The sequence below is a fragment of the Haemorhous mexicanus genome, chromosome 3 (genome assembly GCF_027477595.1).
Source record: "Haemorhous mexicanus isolate bHaeMex1 chromosome 3, bHaeMex1.pri, whole genome shotgun sequence".
NCBI classification, from domain to species: Eukaryota; Metazoa; Chordata; class Aves; order Passeriformes; family Fringillidae; genus Haemorhous; species Haemorhous mexicanus.
The window spans coordinates 11212654-11238554 of NC_082343.1; the positions used below are offsets into that span (position 1 = coordinate 11212654).

General features: G+C 36.0%; 1 protein-coding gene across 8 annotated transcripts in view; it reads left to right on the forward strand.

The window, feature by feature from the left end:
- NRXN1 (neurexin 1) overlaps positions 1–25901 on the forward strand; it is a 672843-nt gene that overhangs the window by 55411 nt on the left and 591531 nt on the right. For 2 of the 8 annotated variants that reach the window (XM_059840820.1, XM_059840821.1), the window contains exons 2-3: positions 18638–18655; positions 23265–23294. The exons of 4 other annotated variants lie outside the window; for them this stretch is intronic. In XM_059840820.1, the coding sequence (XP_059696803.1) occupies positions 18638–18655; positions 23265–23294 (48 nt within the window). The remainder of the gene's footprint in view (positions 1–18637; positions 18656–23264; positions 23295–25901) is intronic. 2 more of the 8 variants (XM_059840822.1, XM_059840824.1) reach the window with 1 other exon arrangement.

Sequence of the window (25901 nt, forward strand, 5' to 3'; positions counted from 1 at the left end):
TCAGAAACAAAGCAGAACTATAAAATAAAAAAGTGAACAGTTGGGTTAGGTACTGTACAAAAGAAATTACTGAGGGAGGACCTGATGGCAAAGATCAGGTTTGTAATAGTGGCATAAAAAGGAAATAAATAATCTGGGTTTTTATCAATTAATTGTAAGTTTAAACAGTAGGAAGATCTTTTTTAATGATGCAAATAGTGAAACACTGAAATAGATGTAGTAGGACTGGGGGATGAAAATATCTTAGAAAAATATGTTAAGGACTGACATGGAGTTTATCCTACACTAAGGCAGAAAAACATGCTGGAAGTTTCTGGTTTTCATCACACTTAATTACATTGATACATCCCTGGTAAGAAATTCTGCTTAACAGCTGGTGGCCACATAATAAAATATTCCAATGCACTAAAGGCCAAAGACAAAAACTGCTAGTAGCTGTAATAATTCAGTATGTGATTATTTGATTTTACTATGAAATATTCTTGCCTTTAGGTTAGGAATTATGACTTATTTTTTTTCCCCTTCCTTCCTCCCAGTAGTCAGGTTGTGGAAAAAGCCTACTTGTTTCTATATTGACTAGCCACAGAGGATGAGGGTTTCAGCAGGAGTTTGTTACTGGAAAAAGGGAAGGGACAAGACAGAGGATGGTGGTGCTAGAAAAAAGTGGAACCATGGCACTGTTTTTCTATAATGATCAGAAAATAGGAAAAGAATCCAGCAACACAAACATTATTTCAGTTTGCTTGGTTTGGAATTTACAGGGCCATGACTAGCCCAAGAAGTGACAGAATTAAGTCTGGAACAAAGTCAACCTTTGGTGAAACTTGTCTGCTTCTCGTGTCTCAGAGTTTTAGATCCTGTAGTGTAGACATAAATGAGGAAGTCTAAGGGAATTGTTTGTATTTACCTCTTTCCTGAAGTGGCTTGATGTTTTGGCACGTAATGTTATTGCAATGAATAATATGTGGTGCTTTTGTTGTTCTGGTTGCTTTTTGAAGACCTTGTAGTTTTGGACCCAACTGATCTGAATATTTCTCTTCCATATTTCTCTCCTGAGAAAGTTTTTCTGCATATGTAACAACATTCCTTCTCTATTACGCTTGATAAGAAGAGATTTTTTAACTTTCCTCTTGGTGGAAAAAAAGTAAGTCTTCTTTATTTTCTTCTGTTTGACATTTTGTTCTTCGTATTAAATCTACAATTCTTTCTACAGGAGACATAAAGCTAAAGGGAAAAGGGAAAGTCTGCAAGAAATTAAATTTGCACTTGGGAGGCATTTCCTAAAAATAAGTATATGTATCTGGGGTGCAGAAGATTCTGGTCTCTTTCTTGCCTACTTACTGCTTTTTGTTGTGGTAAGAATTGTAAAAATAGTAGTTCAAATAGTACTATTGCTAAAAACAAAAGGTAGTCTGAATGGAGGAACAACCAAGACCCTTAGAATAAACAAACATTTAGAGCATGGTGATAATAAGGTCAAGCTTAAATCCTCATATGGACCTTTCATTAAAGAGTTAGACTCAATGATCTTTGTGAGTCCCTTCCAACTGAGAATATTCTGTGATTTTATGATTTTAGACAATAAACAACTTCCATGGGAACTTTCCCTCCTTATTTTCCTAGCTGAATAAAATAAGGAGGTCACAAATTCTCATCACATTCTGCACAGCATATTTTCACCTATTTATCAAAATAGGGTTTTAGAACTAAATCCAGGCAAAAGATAGCAACAACTTTCACAGATATTATAGTCTAAATAAGCAGCATTAAACACAATTTAAACAATTCTCCTGTTTCAGTAAAATACTGTATGCCTTGTATTATTCCTACCTGATCTTTCCTAGATTTGGACGTCACCTACCTGAATTATATGTCGAAGCCTAGCTTCCTCTACCATGCTTTTTATTCTTCAATTTTCCTGAATCAAGTTAAAATTCCCCTATTGTGTTTTCTTCTGCTCAGCTGTGAGAGGAAGAATTCCTACATGCACACGTTCACCTCAACAGAATGCCTTTCTCACAAGTCTCAAGGACCACTTCTGCTTGCACAGAAATACTAACTACCAAATTTTCTGTCTGCTGCAGGGAGGCATTTATAAGCATAAACTGCTGAGGTCCTTTCATGAAACACACTGTAGAACCATGGAGAGGTTTCATTGCTTAATGAAGTGTGAGTACTTCATCAGTGCACTAAAAAAGATTTCTCCTTTCAAAGTTATGAGCTCAGTGCTCAAAGCCCGGGTGTATAGAATCACCTGAACACTGAGAGATATTTTTAGGGATCAAACTTCAAAAATTAGGAAGAAAAAAAAAAAAAAAAGAAAAAGCAGAAGTAGAATGAGCAAAAATTAACCCTAAGAAGAACCAATTTAGGAGAGTTTTTCCCCCAAAAAACAACGTGGTAGGTTTACCTGTAAAATGTAGCCTTAGAACAATATTAAATGCTTTGGTTTGATTCCACACTGGAGTCACAGTATATCTGTAGCTACCTGTAGAGACCAAGATCCATTTTTTTCTCTTGATATTTGTTTACTAGTAGCCTTGTGAACTGTAATTTCCATCTTTTTCATATCATCAGAGCTATGTGATTATTTTCTGTGAGGAGTGATGCTCATGTCCTAAGGGACAAAAATGCTTTCTCAGAATCTGATTTTTCAAGGTGCTGTGTAACTCCTGCATGGTTTTTTTGTTTTGTTTTGTTTTGGGGTTGTTTTTTTTTTTTTGAGAGCTGTATGGGGGAGGGGTTTTCCGTACATATGAAGAATGAATGGGGTAGAGTTCCACAGTCTACTGAAGCATGTTTTGGATCTCTGTGCCACAAGACATGATATTGTATATTATATGTAAGTTTATATTCACATCATCACTTCTAGAAAGGGTCCTGTTCAGCAAGGTAACGTGTCCTGTTGTGCCCCACAGTTCACCTATTTCCTTTCTTCAGTTCCTTTACAAATATTTTTCCTTCCATTCAAATCACCCTTATATTATCCCTGTAGTGTTTTGTTCAAAAACCAATATATATGTATAAAAGTGACAGGATTTGCTGATACTGCTCTGGAAATCAAATTTGGGCATGTAAGTTTACAAATTTCCTAGTGAAAAACTATGCACTTGCCTAAGCTGCTGTTCTTACATCATCCATGATTCACATGAGCAATATCTCTCAAAGTCAGTGGGAGATGCTGCTGGAGACTGAGGACAATGATACATACTTATTACTTTGCTTTCCATGGCAGAGAAGCCTGCCAGAAAATCTATTGCCTAGGAATTCTTTTGTTTGAGGTATTGCTACTGAGACTCTCTATAACTTAAGACTGTCCAGCCAAATGCTTTCTGAACAATTGCATATAGGGTGCTATTTCATACTGATGAATGAGTGTAATTTTTATTTTTTTTTTTTTTTATCCCTGGATATCGGCTCAACTAGTCTTAGTCTAGCCAGCCAGGCTGGTAGACTGACCTCCAGCTTCCTCTTATAGCTATGAATAATTCCCCGTGCATTGCACAATGGGCAAAGACTTCAAATGCCACAGGAATCACAATCATGTTCATAATTTGTCCTGAATGTATTTGAACTGTTCTTTGAAGGTGGAAAAAGGCAGTTATCCTTTTTTTTTCCCCTACCTAAACCTGGAATTGCAACTCATTTTTCAAACAAAATGCTTAAAAATAACCCCAAGCACAAAACAAGCAACCTTAGTGTAGTTTATTTCACGTGACCATGAGAATTTCTCAGAGGGATATACAGAAACGGATCTGAAATATCAGTACTGTTTTGTTTAATTGGCCCAAATAAATATATTTGTTAAAGAAACTTTTATATAAAAATAAAAAATAATCACTGCTTATGAGCAGGAAAAAGAAAAAAGGTGTCTTCAATGCTTAAAAATTGTTCAGAAAATATTTGTGTAAGGACTGATTCCTGAAAAGGACAATCCTGATTCTTAAGGACAGTGAGATTTGTGGGATTGTGCTAAGTTACTCTAACTCTTACACATTTAGTTTTCCCAAAAGAAATTTCTATTCTTTTCCTTATTTCCCCTCATTTTCGTTTTTAATTCTTCTCCCATTGTTGTTGTTATTGTTGTTCTTCTTCTTTAACCTGCATGTCATCCTTCTATTTGCTAAGAAAACCACCAAATTCCAGGAGGGTATAATCAATTTACATAGGCAAGAGAGATCAGTTTTATATCTAAATGGTACCAAATGAGCATCACTGCTGCGCAGTGACTAAACTCTCTGGGGCAGCTTCAGTCTTTACTGCCCAATCCTGTAATCCCATTGCAATGTTCCTCTTGACCTGAAAGTTCCAGTGGGGCATTTTTCTCACTTTAGAGAAGCATGGCTGCTGTTAGTGCTACAGAGTGAACTTCTGTTATGGTTTGTACTGCTGTTTTCTTCTAGCACATGTAAAACACTGTTCTTCAGTCCTGGAGAAACTGGGACTTAGAAGATGTGTGTTGATATGTATCTGTGCTCCACTCCTCACTGGATTTGGCTTACATTATTTAATGTTTGTTACTATAGCTATTTTCTACAAAAGTTTGACAAATAAGAAAAAAATAGTCAATGCTTGTATGAGTTCTTTTTTTTTTCTAAATACCTTTGTCCTCTTCTTAAACTCCAAAGTGTATGTAGTTGAATGATGCAACTCCATGAGAAGAATTCCAATTCTAAATTATTTTAGGGGGGTTTCAACTAAAGGTTTGAAATTGTGTTGTAAGGGACTTACACCAGTCTGCATATATTTGGAGTAGCTCTCTTGTCTCAATGGAGATTTACATAACCATATCTTCCATAGGAATCTGCACTTTCCCATTGCGTACTCACTCAAATCAATTTAGATGAAAAATTTATTTGACCTATTTTCACATCTAAATATGTATCTGAATGTGTGTGTATGTAGGCATCCACAAATCAAACATACGAAGATGGTTTTCCTGAGATAGTATCACCATCTTCAGCATTGCTTTTGTTTCATCTCCAGTTTGCACAAACAGCCTTGACCTAATTTATAATGTGCAGCTGCTTGGTGAAGTAACTACACACGAGAGATGGCACTAAGCTCATTTTAACTACAACATAAACCCAGATCTTGAAAGCTTTGTGGTTACTTCCATTGCAATAAAAGCTATTGATTAGAAATGCTTCCCTGGCAGAGAGAGGGGACTGGTGAACTCATTGTGTTCCAGTGACTCACCCTGAGGTCTCAATGGGAGTTGCAGATGATGAGTAGCAGCTCAGCAGGTAAACTGTGAAATTCATGGAGCAATTCAGGTCATAGCCCAGTTGTGTAAATTAATGAAAACATTCCTGTCCACCTGAATGGATTCTAAAGAGGATCCCATTGTATGCCATAAGAATGATTGCTGCCCAGTTTTTCTATTCCACTTGGTTTTTTACTAGCTCTTTACATGTTTTGAGTATTTCAATTTTACACCTCTCATCAGACTACTAGTGACTGAGGACAGGAAAAGTATGTAATGTAGGACATTATATAAATAACATGTCCTTTTTATGTCATTTAATTGTAGTATTTATCAGGATACATCTTTTACATGTCTTTTAAATCCATACTGATGTCACTTGATGCAGGATGTAAGACAGCAATACCATCAGTGTTGTTTAAGGGTTGTGCCAATGCCCTAACAAGAAGGTGGTGTATTTTCAGAATTTGGCCCACTACAGAAAACTGTGGGGACTCACTAAAAATGCAGACTGAATAAAAGTTTTGCAGTTGTCAATATAGAATATTGAAGTGCTTTCAAAGTGATAAAAGAAAAACACCTTAGACCTTTCTATTTTAAAGGACTTTTGGAGACAAATGGGGTGTTGGGGAGGGTAAGTTGGTTTGTTTTAATGAAACTAAAATGAGGTGACTGCTCTCCATGTATTAAAAGCATGTTTTGAGAAATTTGATTTGATTTTTTTTTTCATTCTTAGAAGCAAATTTTTTACAAGCATTAGATGTTCTTCACAATAGAAGAACTTTTAGTATGCATTTTATAAAGCAAGAAGTCTCTTGCTGTAAGCTGCAGAAAGCAGAATAAGAAAATGAATCAAGCACTTTTTAACTTGCTATATAAAGAGGCTTTACAATTGAAAATAATGTAAATTGTCTTGTTAGTGGCTTTTGTACAGTTTATTTAGTTTTGTTTTGGAACAATCTATAATAACGAAAACCTTAAACCATTTACTTTTAAACAAAAGAACATACAAAAATTTCAAAATCCTATTAATTGATACTCCTTTCTCAAATTCCACACCTTCATATGCATTAGTTTTTGTTTTGTTGAATTTTAAAGAGACTTATCCTGCAGTCCAGTGTGATCTATTTCTGTCCCTTGGCTTGATGTGACATTCTGGAGTTTTGTGTTAGTGAAGTTAAATCTTTTTCCTATGTTCAATGTGAAGATTGTTTCTGTTTTGGTATGACTAGTTGGACCATAGCTCACCATTTGTTCACTCTGTTGGCTGCATTCATTACACCTGTACCCCCTTTACATTGCATAAAGCATTATTATTACATTAATGTTCATATTCTGATGTTGTCTATGTATTGAGAATATACTCCAAAAAAAAATTCTACCTCCTTCAAATATGAGTTTCTCTCTTAGTATATGGAAAGACTCTTTGTTCAGAAGATATGATTTAAAAAAAAATGCAAGAAATGTTTGTGCTTTTTTGTTTGAGAGGTTTGTTAACTTGATTAAGTACATGAGTTATATGATATGGGATACTTGCTTTCATCATTATAATTCTGTGAATTGCCTAATGGCATAAATATTCTACCAGAAAGAAATTTTAATTATGGTTTAGATGTAGGAGGTTTTCCACTTTGGGAACCTCAGAATTATTCCTCCTCTTCATGAATTAAAACTAGGAACCAAATGATTTTTGTGTTCATTTCAATAATGGGCTAACAATCAAACACAATTTCTGTTATTTGCCAGCATTTACCTTACAGAGCAGGATTTTTCTTGTTGGAAAGTTTGCTTAATCTCCTTATTATTAACATTTTGCTTTAAATGTATAAGAGATACCATTTTGTATCTTGCTTAAGAAGCAACCTCAAAAGAATGCAATCTTAGAAATACATTCAGAAGACATTTTATTAGATATATTTATTCATATTACAGAATCACTAATATTTATGTCTCCCCCGGAGCTCCTTCTACATTTAGATGTTTTCATTAACTTCCTTCTAAGATCTTGCTTGACTCAGTCCCATGAAAGGTCATTCCAGTGTTCCCTACTGTCCCCTTCATTTGTACTGCAGGGCGACACAGAGACAACTTTTTTATGGGGAAGAGTTTTTTATGGGGAAGATATTAGAATTAGTTCTGATAAAGTTTTATACCAGAAATAGTTCTTCACTAGAGAATCCTCTATTTATTTTTCTTGATGCCATCTTTGTTGTCCTAACCGATTTTCCAGCTGTGAAGGAGCTAAAAAGGAAAAGATGCTTTCCCACATTTTCATTGGCAGTGTGCTACCATGCTGATGCACTATGATACATGAGTTTTATTACAACATGACTAAACAAAAAAATTACAACATGACTAAACTTCATGTGGCCTATACTGAAGGGAATGTAGGCTTAGGAAAAAATATGAAGTGACTGAAGATCAGCATCAGGATACAGATCCAAGCAATTTCTTTCAGAAAGGTGCAAAGGGAATAAGGAAGGCTTCAAGAGTTGGCAAAAATGGCATTATAGAAGGTGTTTGCTGTAATCCACTTGACCAGGAAGAACAAGCAGATGAAGCCTACAGACAGACAGGAGGAGTGTCATACTCACAGGCCCTGCTCCTCACGGGGAACATCAGCCACCATGGTGTCTGCTGGGGGACAGCATGGCAGGATATAAGTAGACAGAGGCTCCTGGAGTGTATCAGTGGTAACTTCCACCTCCAGAAAAGATCAGAGCCAATATGAGAAGCAGTCTCCTGGACCACATACATCAAAAAGGAGGGACTCATTCTGAATGTGAAGATCAGGCAACTTTGTTTGCAGTGACCATGGGGGAGTTCAGGACTCTGAAGATACAGAGAGGAGTGAGAAGAAAGCTCACAGCAGTTGCCTTCAGAAGAGCTGTCCTTGGCCTCTTCAAAGATCTGCTCAGAAGAGTTCCATGGGGTAAGGCCCTGGAGAAAAAAGGGTCCAAGAAAGCAGGCTGATATTTGTGGATCACCTTCACCCAAAAAACCCAAAAAAAACCAAACAAACCAAACAAAAAACAAAACAAAACTAAAAAAACCCTCCCCTCAACCAAAAAAACCAAACCAAACCAAACCAAAACAAAAAAACAAACAAAAAAAAACACCAAAAAAAAAAAACCACAAACAAAAAACCACACCTACAAAGGATGGAAGCAAGGACAGGTCGGGCTGGGAGGAATACAGAAGCACTGTCTGAGCATTCAAGAGTGAAGTGAGGAAAGCCAAAGCCCAAATGGAATGTCAGCTATCCAGGGATGTCAAAGACAACAAGTAAGTACCTTACTGACAAAAAGACCAGGGAAAATGTGGAACCATTGGCCTCAAAACAGGGAATATGGTGACAGAGGACACAAAAAAGAATGAGGTCTTGAATGCCTATTTTACCTCAGCCTTTACTAGCAGAATCAGTGTTCAGGAATCTCAGGTCCCTGAGGAAAAAAGGAAAGAGCAGACCAAAGAGGATGTACTCTTGGTGGAAGAGGATCCTGTCAGAGAATACTTGTGCAGACTGCCCATATGTAAGTCCATGGCACCTGATGGGTTACAACCATATATGCTGAGGGAACTGTCACCTGTCATTGTGAGGCCACTCTAGGTAGTCTTTGATTAATCATGGCAACTGGGAGAAGTTCCCAAAGACAGAAGAGTGCAAATGTCATTTCCATCTTCAAGAAGGGCAAGAAGAAAGGACCAGGTCGCTACAGGCTGGTAAGAGTCCCTACTCCCTATTCTCTGGGAACAAGATGGAGCAGCTAATCCTGGAAACCATTTCCAGGTGCACTAAGGTTGAGAAATCATCAGGAGTAGTCAGTATGGCTTCACCAAGGGTAAGTCATGCTTGACCAACTTCATAAACCTCTGTGATGGGTCAACTGATGTGGTAGGTGAGAGCAGAGTGCTGATTGTGGTCTACCTGGACTTCAGTAAAGACTTTGAAATTTGTCTCCCATAAGATTCCCTTAGGGGCAGCACGGCTGACCCAGAGAGATGTGGAGTTTCCAACACAGGATATATTCCTGAGCCATCTGACCATGACCCTGGGCCCTCAGCTCTTGGTGATTTGGCATGCACAGGGAGATTAAACCACATGACCTCCAGAGGCCTTTTCTACCTGAATCATTATGTGATTTTGTGATTCTGTGCTATTGATTAACTCTTAGGAAGAGGAGAACTAGCTGTCTTGGGCTAATTTCTATAAACCCCAATTATGGGTCTATTTTTAAACATTTACTCCTATCTACTACCATTAGAAATTTTATTTGTGCAGTTCTGAGATGGGAATAGGCATAGATGATAAATCAGTGTAGTTCACCCTGATACCATGGGTTTGCACAAACAGATCAGGTACAGTTTCTCTTTCTCAGAGCCACCTTTTTTACCTATATTGACTAATTTCTGAATGTTACATCACTTAGGAGTGTTATAAAAGTTACAATATATCATGTCATGCCAAGAAAATAACAGTTTAACCAATTCATATCAAAGTGATTACTGAAAACCAAGAATAGTCCTAAAGCATGTCACTGGTTGCAATACATATAAGTACTCTGGACACATGGAAGCTCAATCTAGCCATTCACATGACTACAAAAAACTAAAATATATTCTTTTGCAGTTTCTGTAAAATCTATAGAGGAAAGAAGAAATGTATCAGTTCTTACTTTAGCTAAGGATGACCAGATTTTAAGTGAAGAATTATTGATTTTTTTTTTAATTGTAAAATTTCTTGTAATTAGATTGTCATTATCTATAACAACTAATTAATCAGAATAACATTCAGCATTATGATTGAAATGAGTGTAGACTAGTAAAGGAGAAAATTAAGTTCATTTAATAAAAAAATAAAGATATCTATTTTGTTCACTTGCAGTCACAGATAGCTATGATTAAATTTTAATTTGATGTCAAATTAAGGACTCTGTTACAGTATGCTGACTTTCAGAGTGCAGATTTACTCACTTCAGAGGAAACTGCCATTTAAATGAGGAGAAGGTTTGTTTTATATCATTCTAATGTCTTCCAAAGGCAGCTTCAGCTCAGTTCACGTTCACAAAATGAATCTCAGCAGTAGCCAAGAAAATTTCATGGTGGCAAGCTAAAGAACTATACAACAAAATGATTTTGAATATTGGTATTCTATTTTTAATTGTGTACGGTGTGTCTTCAACATTTTTAGCTTCTAGCTCTCAAGAACACTTCATACCAAATCGTCTTCAGCCGCCTGTGTCAAAGTCATGGCATTGGGATAGCACATAAATATTCCTCTCCTTTTTTTTTATAAAGAAAGTGTGTGAATATAAAAATATGGCTGGCTTTGCATGCTGCCATGCTAATTTTGGTGTTGTACCAGCCTGGGAAGGTACAAATATCCAGCAACAAAGTCAGGGCCTGAGTGAATATCTCAGATTGGCAAAATGTGCAGTCATATGTCTTCACTCTTTAGTAAGTTCTATAAAGGAGAAATGCTATATTTGCACAGTCGAGATTGTGCAAGTGTGGGTAGCTGCCAGTACACCATGCAATAAAAACCCAGCAGAAAAGTTTTAGGAAGTATTGTGTAAAAATAATATCCCTCTCATGGACAAAACCCATGACCTCTCCTCCTTTGAGTGTCCTGCTGATGTTATCCACTGGATCATCGTCTCCGTAAAGCTGCCATCCAGTTGGAAAATTGCTTCTGCCATTCAATCACTGCACTGCGTTTTTACTCTCTGTCAGCTCAGCTAATCCTATTCTACTAATGGGTCTAAGAGACCAGTTTTGCTGAAAGGATGATTGGACAGGGATTTGATTTCTTCTGATAGTAACTGAACCTGAATTTGCAGCCTCTTGGATAGCCATAATTGACTATCCAAGAGGACAAATTGACAAAGCACAGGGCAACAAGGAAATATTAGGCATGTTTCTACTTTCACATACATCAAAACAAGCATGAGTAATCCCAAAGATTCTTTATTCCTCATTTCACAACTATTTATTAAAGAATGTGTTGAATTTGCATTATGAATTTCTCAAATTAATTTCAAAGTGGGTATTCTTGAAACAGAAATATCTGTGTCACCCCACATCACTTTCATGGAACATAATCTGTACTTGACATTGCTCTCTGCCAACCAGAAAAGTTAATTCTGTATGAAAGGTTTTGATAGGAATAGCCTGAAAATATATTTTAATGCCAAGTAGCCAGCAGGGCAAAACTGAGGAAAATCCAAAGGAATAAAAATAATCCGAGGCAGAAAAGAGAAGTTTCAAAGTGAACCAAATACAGTTTGTAATTCTAGTCAGTCTATCAGTTCTCTGTGATGGGAAATAAAACCTCTAGTGATAACAGGGAAGAGGTCCTAATGCACAAAGCAAGGTAAAGTGTGTAAATCCCAGAGATTTTCAGTGGAAATTGAATTTTTCAAATCCAGAGAAATAATTCCAGAGGATAAACAGGAAAAGAGCAGAAGTTCTTAAGCAATATCTGATTCTTGAGTAAAATACATAGATTTGCATTGTGTTTCATTTCCTACTTATGCAAGGAAATTAAAATACTGAGGAGGGAATGTGGTTATTTGATTCACCCTCACATATGCAAATTATTTATTTCTCTCTCACTACCTCTATTAATATTACTAAATTCAATTATTACAAAGAAATGCTTTCTGGTTGTGGTACTGCAGCCATGACAGAGATTCAGGAATGCTTGTCCCAGTGGCTGATGATAATTTCTTTAAAGTATCGATGTATTTTAGACAGATCATAAGTATAGTAAATATGAGAGTAGCAAGACCCATTCTGGAGGAAAAAAATAGAAAAAAAAATTCAAAGAAATTTATTTGATGAGAAGGGGAAATATGGCCAATGTAAAATTACTTGGGATTGTAATACAATTAAAAAGCAGCCATTTTTATATATACATAATCTCTCCACTGAGACTCTAGCAGTATGTATGGTAAGAACTACTAACAGGAGAGAACAAGTAACTTGCCAAAAATGTCAGTTTCAGGAAGCAGTTGAGAAAAAGGAGATGAAAGTATCAAAGATGTGCTTATTTGACAACTCCTATGAGTCCAAGGACACAAAATCCTATTCAGATATGCAGTATCTAAAAATTTGTAACAATAAAATCATCATGAATTTATAGCCTAAATTGAAAGAAACGTTGAATGTCTTTATGTTGGATACATTTGTGATAATAAGCACTAGAAAAGTGATAAATCTGCACAGGGGTGAAATAGCACCAAAAAAAAGTGTTGCCTCAGAAAGAGTAGTGATTTAATAATGTCTTGATTTTGATTCTGTTTCTCATCTGTTTCTCAGATACCTAGAGAAGTTATGTATAAAGAATATAACAGGTGGTAGAAGTAAATTGTGGCTGGAGATATTGTCCTGTGGTGAACCATAGGGAAAATAGGTATTTGTCTGAATAGTTTTGTTTTTTTCACCCATTATATTTGAATTCTTCATGGGAAATATGTCTGTGAAATCTTTTTGTAAATGATGCAGAGATTGGTTCTGAGAAAACAATTTATTTGAACACTTTTCTGTTTAACAGGGTGTCAAAGTATTTGCAGCTGTTTATCCTTGGTTTCTGTTCTCATTTAACTAGAGAAAATTCATAGATTCATAGGAGTTCTGTCCAGAATGTACCACTATGAGAATATTAACCTGACCTCCTAAATGGCAAAAGGCAGAATCTCTTCCAGTAATTCTTACAAGGCAGCCCCAAAGCAATGATTGATATACAGTCTCTGTTAGAGAAAAGCTCTCTCTTAAGACTTCAGGGAAGAATTTCCTAGAATTGCCAATTCTTATTTTATCTTTATTGAATATTTTTGTCTCCTTTTCAGTTTGAACTTTTCTGACTCTTTATGACAGTCTTTGCCTGGTTGAAAGGACTTCTATCCCAAGCTATCAGGAACTTTTGATAGTTATAAACTGGGTTCAGACACCTCTTTATCTTATCTTGGATTTTTTCAACAGATTGGGCATCTTTGGGCTTTCTTTGTAAGACATGGTTGCTGAGCTTTCTAAAGGTTTTTAATGACATAAATGACTGTGGGGAAAGTTTTTTTTCTGAAACCACTCTCATTTTTTACTTCATTTTAAATTTATGACCACTGTAACTAAACACAGTAATGGTTTTAGTTATGCCACAAAAATAATGCCATTTTCTATTTCTGTTCATTATTTCTTTGCTTGTGCACTCAAAACTTGCACTGTCCCCCTTACTTGCTGCTTCACACTCGGAGCTCATCTACAGTAGCTTAACTTTAATGATCTTGTCATTATTTCATTCTCAAAGCACTTGGGATACTGTCCAGAAAAGATGGCCTCACTTAGAACAAATTCATGGATGTTACTGCATTTACAGAAGCATACTGAATTTGTGCTGATGGCTTTGTCTTGTAAAAAGCTGGTAAAAAAAAAAAAATCTAATTGTACCCTAATGATCCTCATTTTGCAGAAAGCCTTGTCCTTATTTTCAGTCAAGGCAGTCCTTTAGTGCTCCTGATGGGATCTCACCTTTGTCCCAAGTCCTGAACAGGGCAATCCAGAAAAGAAGAGATCCTCAAAGAGATGTAGGTAGAGAATGAAACTAAAATGGGCCCAAACTCCTCTTATTCTGAAATTTCTCCTTTCCACCCAAAAAATATCAATAAAGTCCCTGTCATATTTTTACCAACTGCACTGAAAAGTGCTCTGAATGCATCTATCCAAAGCTGTGCAGAGACTAAGAGGGGCTGTAGACTGATTACAGATCTAATGTGGAAATGTAGGAACTCCTGAGCCCTCCTGCCTAGATTCTGGTAGATTTGTAGATTCTGTTTAAGGATCCCAACAGGACCAGGAAATGGGGTTTCCCTGTTTACCCAATACTAAAGCAGGATGCAAGAAAATCAGAATACCAGGTATCTTTATAATCCATTTCTGATTATTCATAATTACAGTCAATAATGGCAATCAATATGTGCAGTACATTTTTCAAAAGTAATTTCTAGAAATGCAAAAAATCCTTAATGGAATTTGTCAGATACACAGCACTTGAGAGGATCAATGCTCATGACCATGGATATTCCATATATTGCTTTAGTTCATCATTATTGACTATATGACTGCTCATGCTTTATAACATACTTCATAACATGCTTCATGTTTTCCTATTCTTTCCAAATATTTTGTTTTGAACCCCATGTTAATAAAATAAATTTCTCTACTAATTTGAGAAATGGATGGGACAGGCTAAATTACACCACCCAAGAAATGCTGGGAGCAGTTCCACAGATAAAGCTGCCCCTTGAAATGATATTTCTAAGTACAGGGTTTTTTAGTAGATAATTTAGAGAGAAGTATAATTATGCATTATTCTTTGACAAAAACAAAATATTGTATCTTAAACTTCTAGCCATCAATTTTGCTGCAAGACACCTTCATAATATAGCTTTATTTCATGCTATTTCACCCCTTGCCATGCTTCTGAGTCCCTTTTGAAATTTCATAAATATGTCTATAGTACGTTATCTTCTTTCTTGCTGGAATGAGATTGTGAACTAAATTGTCATGAAAAAATGCACTATAAAAATCCCTCTGCTAATATGCTATTTCTTATAGTGTTGTTTCTGTTTTTGTAATTTCAAAATACTAATTACTGTTTCTCCTGTTTGTCATGAAAATACAGTTCTTACATAACTGTGTGGCTAAGGTGTAAATTCTCTAGCAGATGAAAAAAATGTAATAGCAGAAATAACCACTAAACATAGAAAGAGTCAGGTGTTTTTTTGGTTTTGTCTTTTTTAATTGAGGTTTCCTTGAAGAATCACTGAACATTAAAACAAATTTTTAATTAGTAAAAATCTACTGTAAAAGTATGGTTCCCATTTTCATATCACTAAATCACAGTGATATGCTAAAATAATTAGAATTGGTTGCACTTTTGCTGGAAAAAAAAAAAAAATGGAGCAGAATCTGCTCTCAGTTCAGTAGGGACAGCCTGAGACAATTCATCTGGAGATAATAAGCCAGATTCACAGCCTGTGTAAGTTGTGCAGTTCCTCTGATTTCAACTGTGTCACACCAGATTTAAATCAACTCAGTATTTGGCTCAGTATGCACAGTCAACAGATTACACACATAGCACCAAGAGCAGACTTTGGCTGGAGGAATTAGGTTTAACACAGAGAGTAGCAGGGCAATTAATTTTCTTTTGTGGTGGTCATTTTCTTTTGGGAAGGTCTTGGAAATAAGCATTTGCAGTGGATAAGAACTCTAGTTCTTCAAGTGAGAGACTTGGTGCAATGTGAAAAATAGAAAAATTCCCACATCTCTTTCAAGTCAGAATGCTGGAGAGAAAGTCGCCTGTTTTCAGGGTGAAAAGTCCTTGGTATGATGAGCTGGTGCAGGAAAGGAAAGAGCTGCTCTGTGCCATTGCCTGCAGCATTTGGGGTTGGCATTTTGGGTCCTAAAAACCTTGGGTTCCACTGCTGTCAGCAGAACTAGTCAGTAGACAATAAGGTCTCTCAGAGTGGATGGGTAGAAATGTTGGTAAATTCTGTGTGAGGCTGAATCACCAGCAGGTACAGAAATGTGTAGCATGGCTCTACTCTCCTCCAGGTACAGAAATTTTACACCAATGCAAATCTAATGACATAAATGCAGTTACTCCTGATTTAAATGAGGAAATTTTTGTTCCCTCTGAACTGTGACCTGATGTTATACATGGCTTTCAATGATCTTTCTTTTTTCTTTTTTCTTTTTTAATTTTGTTTTATTTTGTTTTTTAAGAGTGGCTGGAGTAAGAAAAATAAATGAAAAGCAAGGCTAGAATTTGGGCCTTCTGGATTCTTAGATTCTGCTTAGAAGAAGAACCCATGTCTAGAAAATGGGAATTAGGAAAGCCAAGTGAAGTGTTAGTGATATGGAAATACATCAGCCATCACAAACCAACTACCTTAATTAAAGTGCTCAATGCTAATCTTATGTAAAAGCCTCATAAAGTACCATAAAGAAGCTGAACTAATTTTTTTTCTTAGATTGCAAAACTGTTTAAAATGGTTTAACTTACCATGACAAAAACCTGTGGAGGAATGAATTTTCATTGCAGTTTACTAGTGCATAGGGGTTTGGCTATATACACTGCTTAATTCAGAGTGGGAACTCGACTTTCTTCCATTTTATTTAATTCAAAATGTTTTGACAGCTTAACTTGCTATCACTAAAAGTTTAATCAGTCAGACATTTAGGGGAAGCTGCTCAGCCAGTATAAATCTTTCTGGTGAAAGTCACAAAAAAGGCATACCAATTATTGCTAAGAGGAGGACTTATGTTATAAAACCAAATCTGCTAAACCCCGTAACCAGATGAGTTTAACCATCTGATCCTGCCTATGATGTCATTTTCAGAGCCCTTTTCTTTGAGTCTGACATCATGAGGAGCTGAACTCAGCTGTCAGCAAGTTCATATGTTGGTTTTAAAAAATCATGTTAAGCTAAACATGGCCACCAAAAATAATGCCATGGCAATGCTGGTATTGCAATATACCAACACTGTGATTACTAGAATTAGGTGAAAGAGCCTGAAGTTAAACAACAATTGTAATAACTAATTTATTTTTCATTGAGTTTGGGTGGGGATTTTTTACCTGGGGAAAGGAAATTACTGTGAGCAGTTAAAGGTAGAAGGCTCTTCCAGAAAAGTTTTGCTAAGAGCCGCTCCAAATATCACATTTTTAGCACAAATATCACATCCAAGTATCATTATTTACGTTGTATATAGAACATAATATCTTTGTCTTGTGAAACTGGGTGTTCATCATCTTAGTAAATTTTATTCTATTTCTTGTTTTAGAGTGTGTGAATGGAAAAGACAAATTATAATATATAACTGTATAATTAAACCCTTAAACACTTATTATTCATCATTTATAGCTGTTATTATTTTTTAAGTGGTAAATTTTTAAAATTATTTGTTGGAATACTGTTGAATTTTGATGACCTTTTTCATTGCTTTCTGCATTAACTTATAAAGGCTTTTCACTATGATAAGTGACACATTCTGGGAGGAAATCACTGTGCTTAATATCATTAAGAAAACAAATTGTTTGTAACTTGTTTTCTTATTTATTGGGTTAGAATATATCAAAATTAGTTTAGTTTCATGGTCACATAGAAAAGGCATTATTCCTATGGGATGAGTCCGTGAGAAATGACCAATACTGGCAGAACTGGCCTTCAATTTACACTGGCTTCTGCGTGCTCCCTCCCCAGGAAGAGCTGGTGGAGATGGCATAAAGTGCAGCAGGAGCTCTCCCAGGCAGTCAGGCTGCTGTGCTGTCACACTTCCCCATCTCTTTGTTGGCTCCACAGCATCCATCTACTTGACTTCTGTGATGGTTTTCCTTTGTTCTTTTGCCTTTCCCATTTTCTCTCTTCTATCCCCTCCTCAGTCATGATCAGAGAAATGCTCCCTCAAAATCACCTTCCCAGCGGAGTAGCTGAGGACTATAGGCACCAAAATGAGTTTCAGGACACTGAGCCTGTTTCTCAGCTTTCAATTCTGTCCACTTTCTTTACTGAATTCATTTCTTAGTCCATTTTTACTTTCTAAGCTTTGGGAGAACCTTCTTTCCTTGCCCCACATTGATGTTGGGTTGGGTATAAACAATGGTAAACGTTGTTGCTTGTTGATAGCAGCCTTTCCTTAGGCAAAATGCACTTTGATTAATTTGGGAGGCAGAACCCATCCTTGGCACTGCTGTGGCCTTTCTGACTGTACCGGGCAGAGAATTGATTGATTTTTTTTACAATGTGGAAGTTTCTGATGCTGACCAATTCTGTAGGACATGATCCAACAGTTCTGACTCATTCCACCCAGTTAAAGTTTGCTTTTTTCCCTGCTGGATTTGGAGATTTGACCCAATGACCAGAGTGCCTCTCTAATGACTGCAGGATCAGCCATGCTGCCTGTGGTAACATCTTCACAGCACATTCAAGAATTTAAGTTATCTGAAGTTTAAAATCATCTCCTTCATCATCCAGGAAAATTCAGAATGAGAAAGAAGTACCAGATGATTTTAGAATCCCTATCACAAATGACTGGTGGTTTTAAAATATACAGTTACAAAAGTCTTACAAGAAGACCCTCTGATTAATAACTAACAATAATAATAGTTGCATGCACAAAGAGCTGCACTAAATCCCGTACAATATTTGCACTTTGGCAAGAGTATTTTGTTTCATATCACATACATTTTGTTAAGTAGAGGAAACACTGCTTCCCTGGTGCTTTTGTTTTTCCCTCTGGATTGTAGCAACGGAGCACTTGCATGTTGTGTTTGATGCCTTGCATGAGTAAGACATGCAATGGCAAGTTCCAGTCTGCATGCTGCTTAATGAATGTTTTCCTTTTCTCTCCTTCCCTGTTATGTGCTTACAGAAGACAACTATGTGGAAGGTGGGTGCTTTCTACCTTATTTTCCTAAGCTCTTGTTTTTCCCCTCTGTTCAGTGGGGTTTATTTTTCCTTTTATTTAATGTTATAAAAGTGCACATATCAATCAGTACGGTAAGTTGTATTTTTCCCTGCATAAAGGCATACGAGTTTATCAAATAGATGTGATCTATTTTTTCATACAGAACACAAGCAAAGCTCCTTGGCCTTATTGCTGTAATTCCAGAACATCCCCACTGAAACAACAGGATTTGTACTTGTGTGACTGATACCATATCCAAAACCTCTCTGGAGATTTGCAGGACTGATTCCTTCTCGTGTTCTGTATGAAAAACACTTCAAAAAACTTTTTTTCCTATCGATGTGGAGCCTAAATCCTCCCAATAAAATAGTGATGCATGTTAAATTCCTGCCTCTTAATTGCTTAGGAAAATGGAAAGCGCTTTTCTCTTTAATACCACAAACCTTGCTTACTCTAATATCCCTTACAGCACAAAGCTTTAGGAGAAGAGGTTTTCTGTCTAACTTTTCAGCACAATGCACTTGCCTTTTAGACACTGTGAAAGAAGCAGCATGTGATTTTAATAATTAAGTTGGTATGTAATTAAGTCCCTTTAAAGAAAGTATGGCATAGGGCAGTGGAAACTAAGGCACAATGCCATCTATCCTGAATATTGGTAAGTAAGTTTATTAGCTGGTGAAACATGCAAATATATGATAGTTTTAAAGTCTTTTTGCTTATAAGCTAAAGTACAGCTGTTTTTTGATGTACAAATGTCTTTAAAAATCTTTCTGGGCTGAATCTTTACATACTGGATAAGTGATTATCTATTTGAAAAAATTAGTTTACCTATCTAAACTGAAAAAATTGCTTTCATTTTATCCCATTCCAATATTTTAAAAGCTATTTTAAAAGCAAGGACTTTGTAAACTAACTCATATGCAAAGTGATTGTCCTGGCATGACTCTGACTCAGGGTGCTCATGGGAGCCACTCTGGGGCCTGAGTTCATTCAGGTTTCAACTCACCATGGGCCACTGCCTGTTCAGGGGTGATTTTCTCAAGCCTAGAAGTGCTGATGCTTCATTTCTCTGTGTTGTTGTATTCAAGGGTGAAGGCAGGTGCTCAGATTTAGCACATAGATGATGCTCTGTAATTTTATTAATATATATATTTTCCCAAGGAGAAGGAAAATTCAAATAATTCTGGTGCTTTGCTTGTGGGCACTGTCATGCTCGTACACATCAATAAAATTTCATTTTCAATGTGAGATAAAAATGTATTCAGCAACACTGGAATAGAAATTCTAACTGAAAAACATAAAAGCCTAGAAATAGCTACCTAATCTTGTATTTGATCTGTGCATAAAACTCTTACTGGTGTCAACATGAGTCTCAAAATTTGAATTAGGTTCAGTATAACTAGATAAGGAGGTTCAATTGCATTTCACATATTCATTTATGCACAGCAGTACAAGATAAAACCTGGATAACTGTTAATCCAGACTTTACCTGAACCTAATTCTTAAAACTGCAACCTTAAATTTATTCCAACACAGGTCTGGATACTTATGCATACATAAAATTACAAAGCCTGAATATGTAAAAATGAAAGCATAGAATTGTGTATCCAAAGCACAACTTGAAATCTGAGCTAAAATTTTTCATCTTTGATCTCTGTGATTTCTGAGCATCTCTGTAAATTAGGCAACATAAGCAAACAGAAATATGTAATATTCAATTTTGTATGTACTTCTGGGGAAAAAGGTTACTGTTTTTTCATTTTACTGAAGCTGTACTACACTTTAATGCCTTCACTGCAGGTTTATCACATTTAAATTTTGTTTTGGCCTGTGCTCTGCATGGAACTCACACATCAAACTACAATATCCTACCTCCATATCCTCTTCCACTACCCCACCCTGTGCTCCTTAAATCTCTCCTCTGAGAGCCAAGTTCAGGAGAGAGTTGGAGTGGATCACACATGAGGGATTCCTTCTAAATCTTGAATTCCTAATTCACAATGAAATTGAAGTAATGGTGCACAAATGAGTATTTTCCCATAATGTGTGGGAGGCCTGTATGTGGCTACTTAAGGATAAAACTTCCCAGGTCTATTAAAAGCAGATTTTCATTTTGCAAATCTAGCAGTGATTCCTCTCATGGCAGATATATCTGTATCATTTTAAACCCCTCTGTGGAATGAACAGGTACAGTACTAGTAATGCTTCACTCTTCAATAGCCTCCACCCATAGATTGCAAAAATATAAAATAAGGTAAGTATCATCATGTGCTTTTAGCAAGGGAGTAAAAGAGACCTTACTGCTTGCAAATAAAGTAACACAAAGAGTGAAACAAAATACAGTGTCTTGAGGAGTAGTCCTGAATTTTTCAATTGGTAGATGTTTGGTTTGAGCAGTGTATGTCTTTTAAATTCACTTGGCTGCATTTTTTCATTGAACAGCACTGTAAGTGACTCTTAAAATTCAATCAGTTTTTATGATGTCTTCAAGAGGTACTTCTGCTATTTACATTTTTTCTTCAAATTATGTAAGAGACATCTATTTGCAACTGACCAATTTCACATATCATTTAAACAAAAATAGCAGCTATCAAGCAGTGATAATCTGAAGCTAGACTTTTGTTTAGGTTCATTTAGCTATGAAGTGCCTATGTAAATGTGAGATAGTAAGAGATCACCTTTTTTACATTCCCCTGGGAGAGAGGACAGTGATTTGTTTGAAAGATCTCACATGAAGTAGTGGCTAAAAAGTCACTGTTTCATTAAAGAAGAGGATATTGCAATGTTCAAATGATTTCAATTTTTCTTAATCAAATTCTTTAGGGTCAAGTCAAAAGTCTGAGATATCTTGTTATAGTTGCCAACACCAAAAGCTAAAACCCAAACACAAATTAATCAATCATAAGAAGAGACTGATACTTCCAAAAGCCACATGGCAGGGCATTCAAGGAAGGACACCCAGCACTAAAAGAATGAATTAAATAATATCACCTGGTCTTTATACTCTGTGTATTCAGCAAGCCTCTCTTGCAGCACCACTTAGAGGGAAAGCACACCCATGAAAACATTTCTATTCTCTTTCACAAGCTGCAAACTGCCAGTTCTGCTGTGTGATGCTTCCCCAGCAACGCTGATGCAGGCATCCCTTCAGGATCACAGTCAGCTTTCATTTACATTGCTGTGAGCCCCAGGTAATCCCACCAGCTGCAGAGCTCTGTATTTGGAAACAGAATTTATTGCACAAGAGATCAGGCACATCAGGCCCTTCAGTTTAACTACACATCTAAAACGAGTGACATTAAAAAGCAATAATTCAACAAGACCATTGTTAGACTACTTGGAACATCACTTGAGATTTGGAACTGATAAGAGAAGAATCATTTAGACTGATTGCAGTCGGGAGTATCTTCTTTGAACTACCCCCAAGTAGCGTGAGTCATTTGTGCACCTAATTTTCTTTGTGAATTAGAAATCACAGAAACTCTCTCTCTAGGAAGTCTGCTCTCCAATAAAGAGAATGATATTTTATTGCTCACCTTCTTTGTGTGAATTAATTTCAATTAATTGCAATTAAGAAAATAATGTATGGCTTTTTGAGAAGAGGAGCACATTTTACACATGAACAACCAATAACTCCTGAAAGGGATCCCAAAACAGCTAAATTCAACAAGAATAAGTCTGTTTTTTAAATCAGACATAAAAAATGAAAAAACCTCATATATCAAAGAAAAATATTCTCCCAAGATCACATTATATTCAGTGAGATTTAAGTGTAATTTTATTATCATGAATTTAAAAAGATGAATATTTTTCCTTGAAGAGTAACAAAATTTGGCTCTGGATGAGTGATTATCATTACGGACATCTGCTTTGAAATGTCACTAGATCTATTCTGGTGTGATGGGATTTCATCTCACAATATAAGTATAAAGCAAAATCTATTTCTCACAGATTGAAGAAGTAGTTGCAGAAGCTGTCACTTAAATTTTCTTTATTACTATGTATTTTTTATTGCATATGTAATAATTTGCCTTCTCTGGAACAAATTCATTCTACTGTCATATTTCACACAAATAAGGAGACATTCTTTGCATTATCATTTCAATGTGATGAATAAATTTTATTTAATTACCTGAAATGCTCATTTTTATGAGGGGAAAAAGATCAGACCCAGCCCATTTTTCAGGTTTAAACTTCTCCAGGCTTTAAACATCATTTCACCTGTAGAGGACAGGAAGTCCTCTCAGCAAAGTGTTCAAAGCAATATAATCAAAATATGATAAAGACAGATGGATTATTAAAGGAATTGGTTGGATTTGAAAGCATTTTATTATTTTCTGTCAATGCAAATACTGCACAGAAAAAAAAAAAATACACAATAAAACAGCACCCAGTGTTTGAATTGCAGTTCTGTTACTTGTAGCCCAAAGCATTCCAACCAGTGGTTGAAAAATGCTCTTTGATTTCCCTCTGTGATACAGACATCTTATAGGAAACAGATGCCTGTCACAAAACATTTTTGTCAGTGTGACAACACCACCTTCCCGTGCTCCCTTGTTCATTGCTGACTGTGCTCTTGTTTCCCTTCAAGGTCTGGCGCACCTGATGATGGGCGACCAAGGTATGGGCTCTGTTCCTTTTCCACTCTGCTTTCGTTGTTTCTTCTTGTTCTGTAGCTGCTTTGAATCCATCACTGCAACTGATGGGCAAATGCTTGAGAGCTGTCTTTGGCTGCAAAGAAACACGTGGTTTTAGTCACATCTTTTTCTTGTTTCGTTTTTTTTTTGTTTTGTTGGGTTTTTTTGGTTTTTTTTTTGTTTGCTCCGTAAGCTTTTGTCCTTCCTGCCTCCTCAACTCCCCCTCTTGCAAAACAATAACTAAAAAGAGGTGAGAGAAACAAGAAAGTGATTAAGAAAATTCCGTGTATTTATCAGAAAATACAATTGTGAGTGATCCTATAAAAGATAAGCAAAGTGCCAGACCACTCTTCAGGTAGCTCCTGAAAGAAGATGCTCCTCTTGTAACATTGTACACATTGAAGAGTCCATTTGCATTAATGCATGGCTGATTGGAAATGTGCAGAAAGCACCTGCTCCTGGCTTCTGGAATGCTGAGAGTACAATTTTGCTACCTAACAAAACCAGTGATTTTTTTCCTCTTAACCATTGTCCATGTTACCTTTGTGACAGTCTTTCTTATCTAAGCATGGGTTATTTCTGTGTTTCTCTGCATGTACATGATTGGGAAGAAATAAACTAAATCCCTAATATGACACTGATTGCATCTCCATTTGTCTTCAGACACTTATACTTTGTCTCTTCATGTTCAGATACTATTGCATTTACATGTACTCATGACTCTTACTGTTGTTTCTCTCCTCTTCTTTATTCTCTTTTTGTCTGGAAATGCTTTCTTCATGGAACCATTTCACCAAATCCATAGGTAAAAGTAAAGGTATTACACGATTTTCTTTATTTTTAATGCCATCAGTATACTTTAATGTATGTATAAATAATGCAAGTAAATGTAAATTTTTTGCACTGATAACATGAGGTAGGTATATTCTTACAGTAAATATTACATGGATATCAAGGTAAGGATAATTATCCTAAAGTACAGGATGACCATTTTCTAAGTTTGTTTCCTGGTTTTGTGAGGGATGAGAAGCTTTGGCAGTGATAAAAGAGGGTACAGCTCTAGGAAGTGTTCATGATGAAGTAACGTTTTGAGGTATGCCTTTTTCTGTTCTCAAAGAGCTGCAGTCTAAACCACCAGACACAGAAAAGAAAAAGTGTGATGTTGTTCAGCAGAGACTCTCTGGAGATAAACTGTGCAGGGTCAGTCCCCAGCTTGAAGTACTTTTTACATGGGAATAGCACTAACTTTAGCAAGTCTTTGCCCTGAGAGTTTCCTTTCATATTAATCACTTGGAGCATATCTGAGATAAGAATTGGACAAAGGAATGAGGAAGAAAAAAAGCCAAAGAGAAGAATGGAGTTTCTTTCAGATTTTTTTTTTAATTTTTTTGTTTCTTTATGTAAAGAATGCCAGCTGTGTTTACTTCCTTTCTCCCAGAGGAAACAGAGCAGTAGGGGCAAGAATTTTTTCCTGTATAAATAAACATCAGGTTTTGCTACAAGGACACTTGTTCACAGGCATTGTGTAAATATATTTTTATGATAAGAAGGTGGTGATTAAAAGCCATTTAATCTCTGTTACATATGATGAATAATACAGTTCTATTCATCTTAACCATTTGTCAGGGGTGCCTATTCTTTGTATAAATCAGAAATCCAGTCTGCCTGGTCATACTTTCCTAACTAGTTAAATTAGAAACAAACTTCCACTGTGCCGTTGTCTTGGCTGATTTAGTGTTTCCACACCTAGGAGGCTGATGTAATGCAAAGACTGTAAATACAAATCTGTAGTGTCCCTTTCCTCTTCATATCAGACCCCCTGGAAAGACTCAGTACCTGTATAGGTGAGATACCATTTGTGTGTGTTCTGGAGCTCTAAGTCTTCTTACTTAGGAAAAGTTTTAAGCAAGTATGAAAAACAATCTGCTAATTTCTTTGTTTTATCAGATAATTTTGTTTGCTATATGACTGATCCTTTTGTTTCTTAACAGTACATATTATGTGTGATTTCCTTATTACCTATTGTTACTATCTTATTCCTAATCAGTAGATATCCTGGCTGCAGCTACATTAAAATTGCATTTTTTATTAACTGAACCTTGACACTATAGATAATTTTTATTAATGATGCACAATTACTTTTCTAGATTGTTCTGTACACAGAATAAATTATGTAGTATGTATGGCATCAAAGGGGTTTTTGTATGAAAGGAGTAAAATATAAATGTTATGAACATTTATTATGAATAGTAGCTGACATAGAGAGCAGATTTTTAGCAAAACATATTTTTTTCTAGTGTTTTGCAGCACTTGGACTTTTATTTTTTCTATTTTTAAAGGTTTAACAACTATATTTTTTTAAATTTACCTGTATATATTAGCTACGTTTAATGTTCAGTAATGTGCCATGTAACATAATTTAAACACCAGTCACCAATCATCTAATCATTTGACTACATTTTACCTTTCATATTTTGGTTTTTTTAATTAGATTTATCCAGTTAATATAGAAATAATCATTACTGTGTTTTGAGAATCACGATACTTCTGCACATATAATGGTGTTTATTTGTTCAAACTGATGGAGAGGG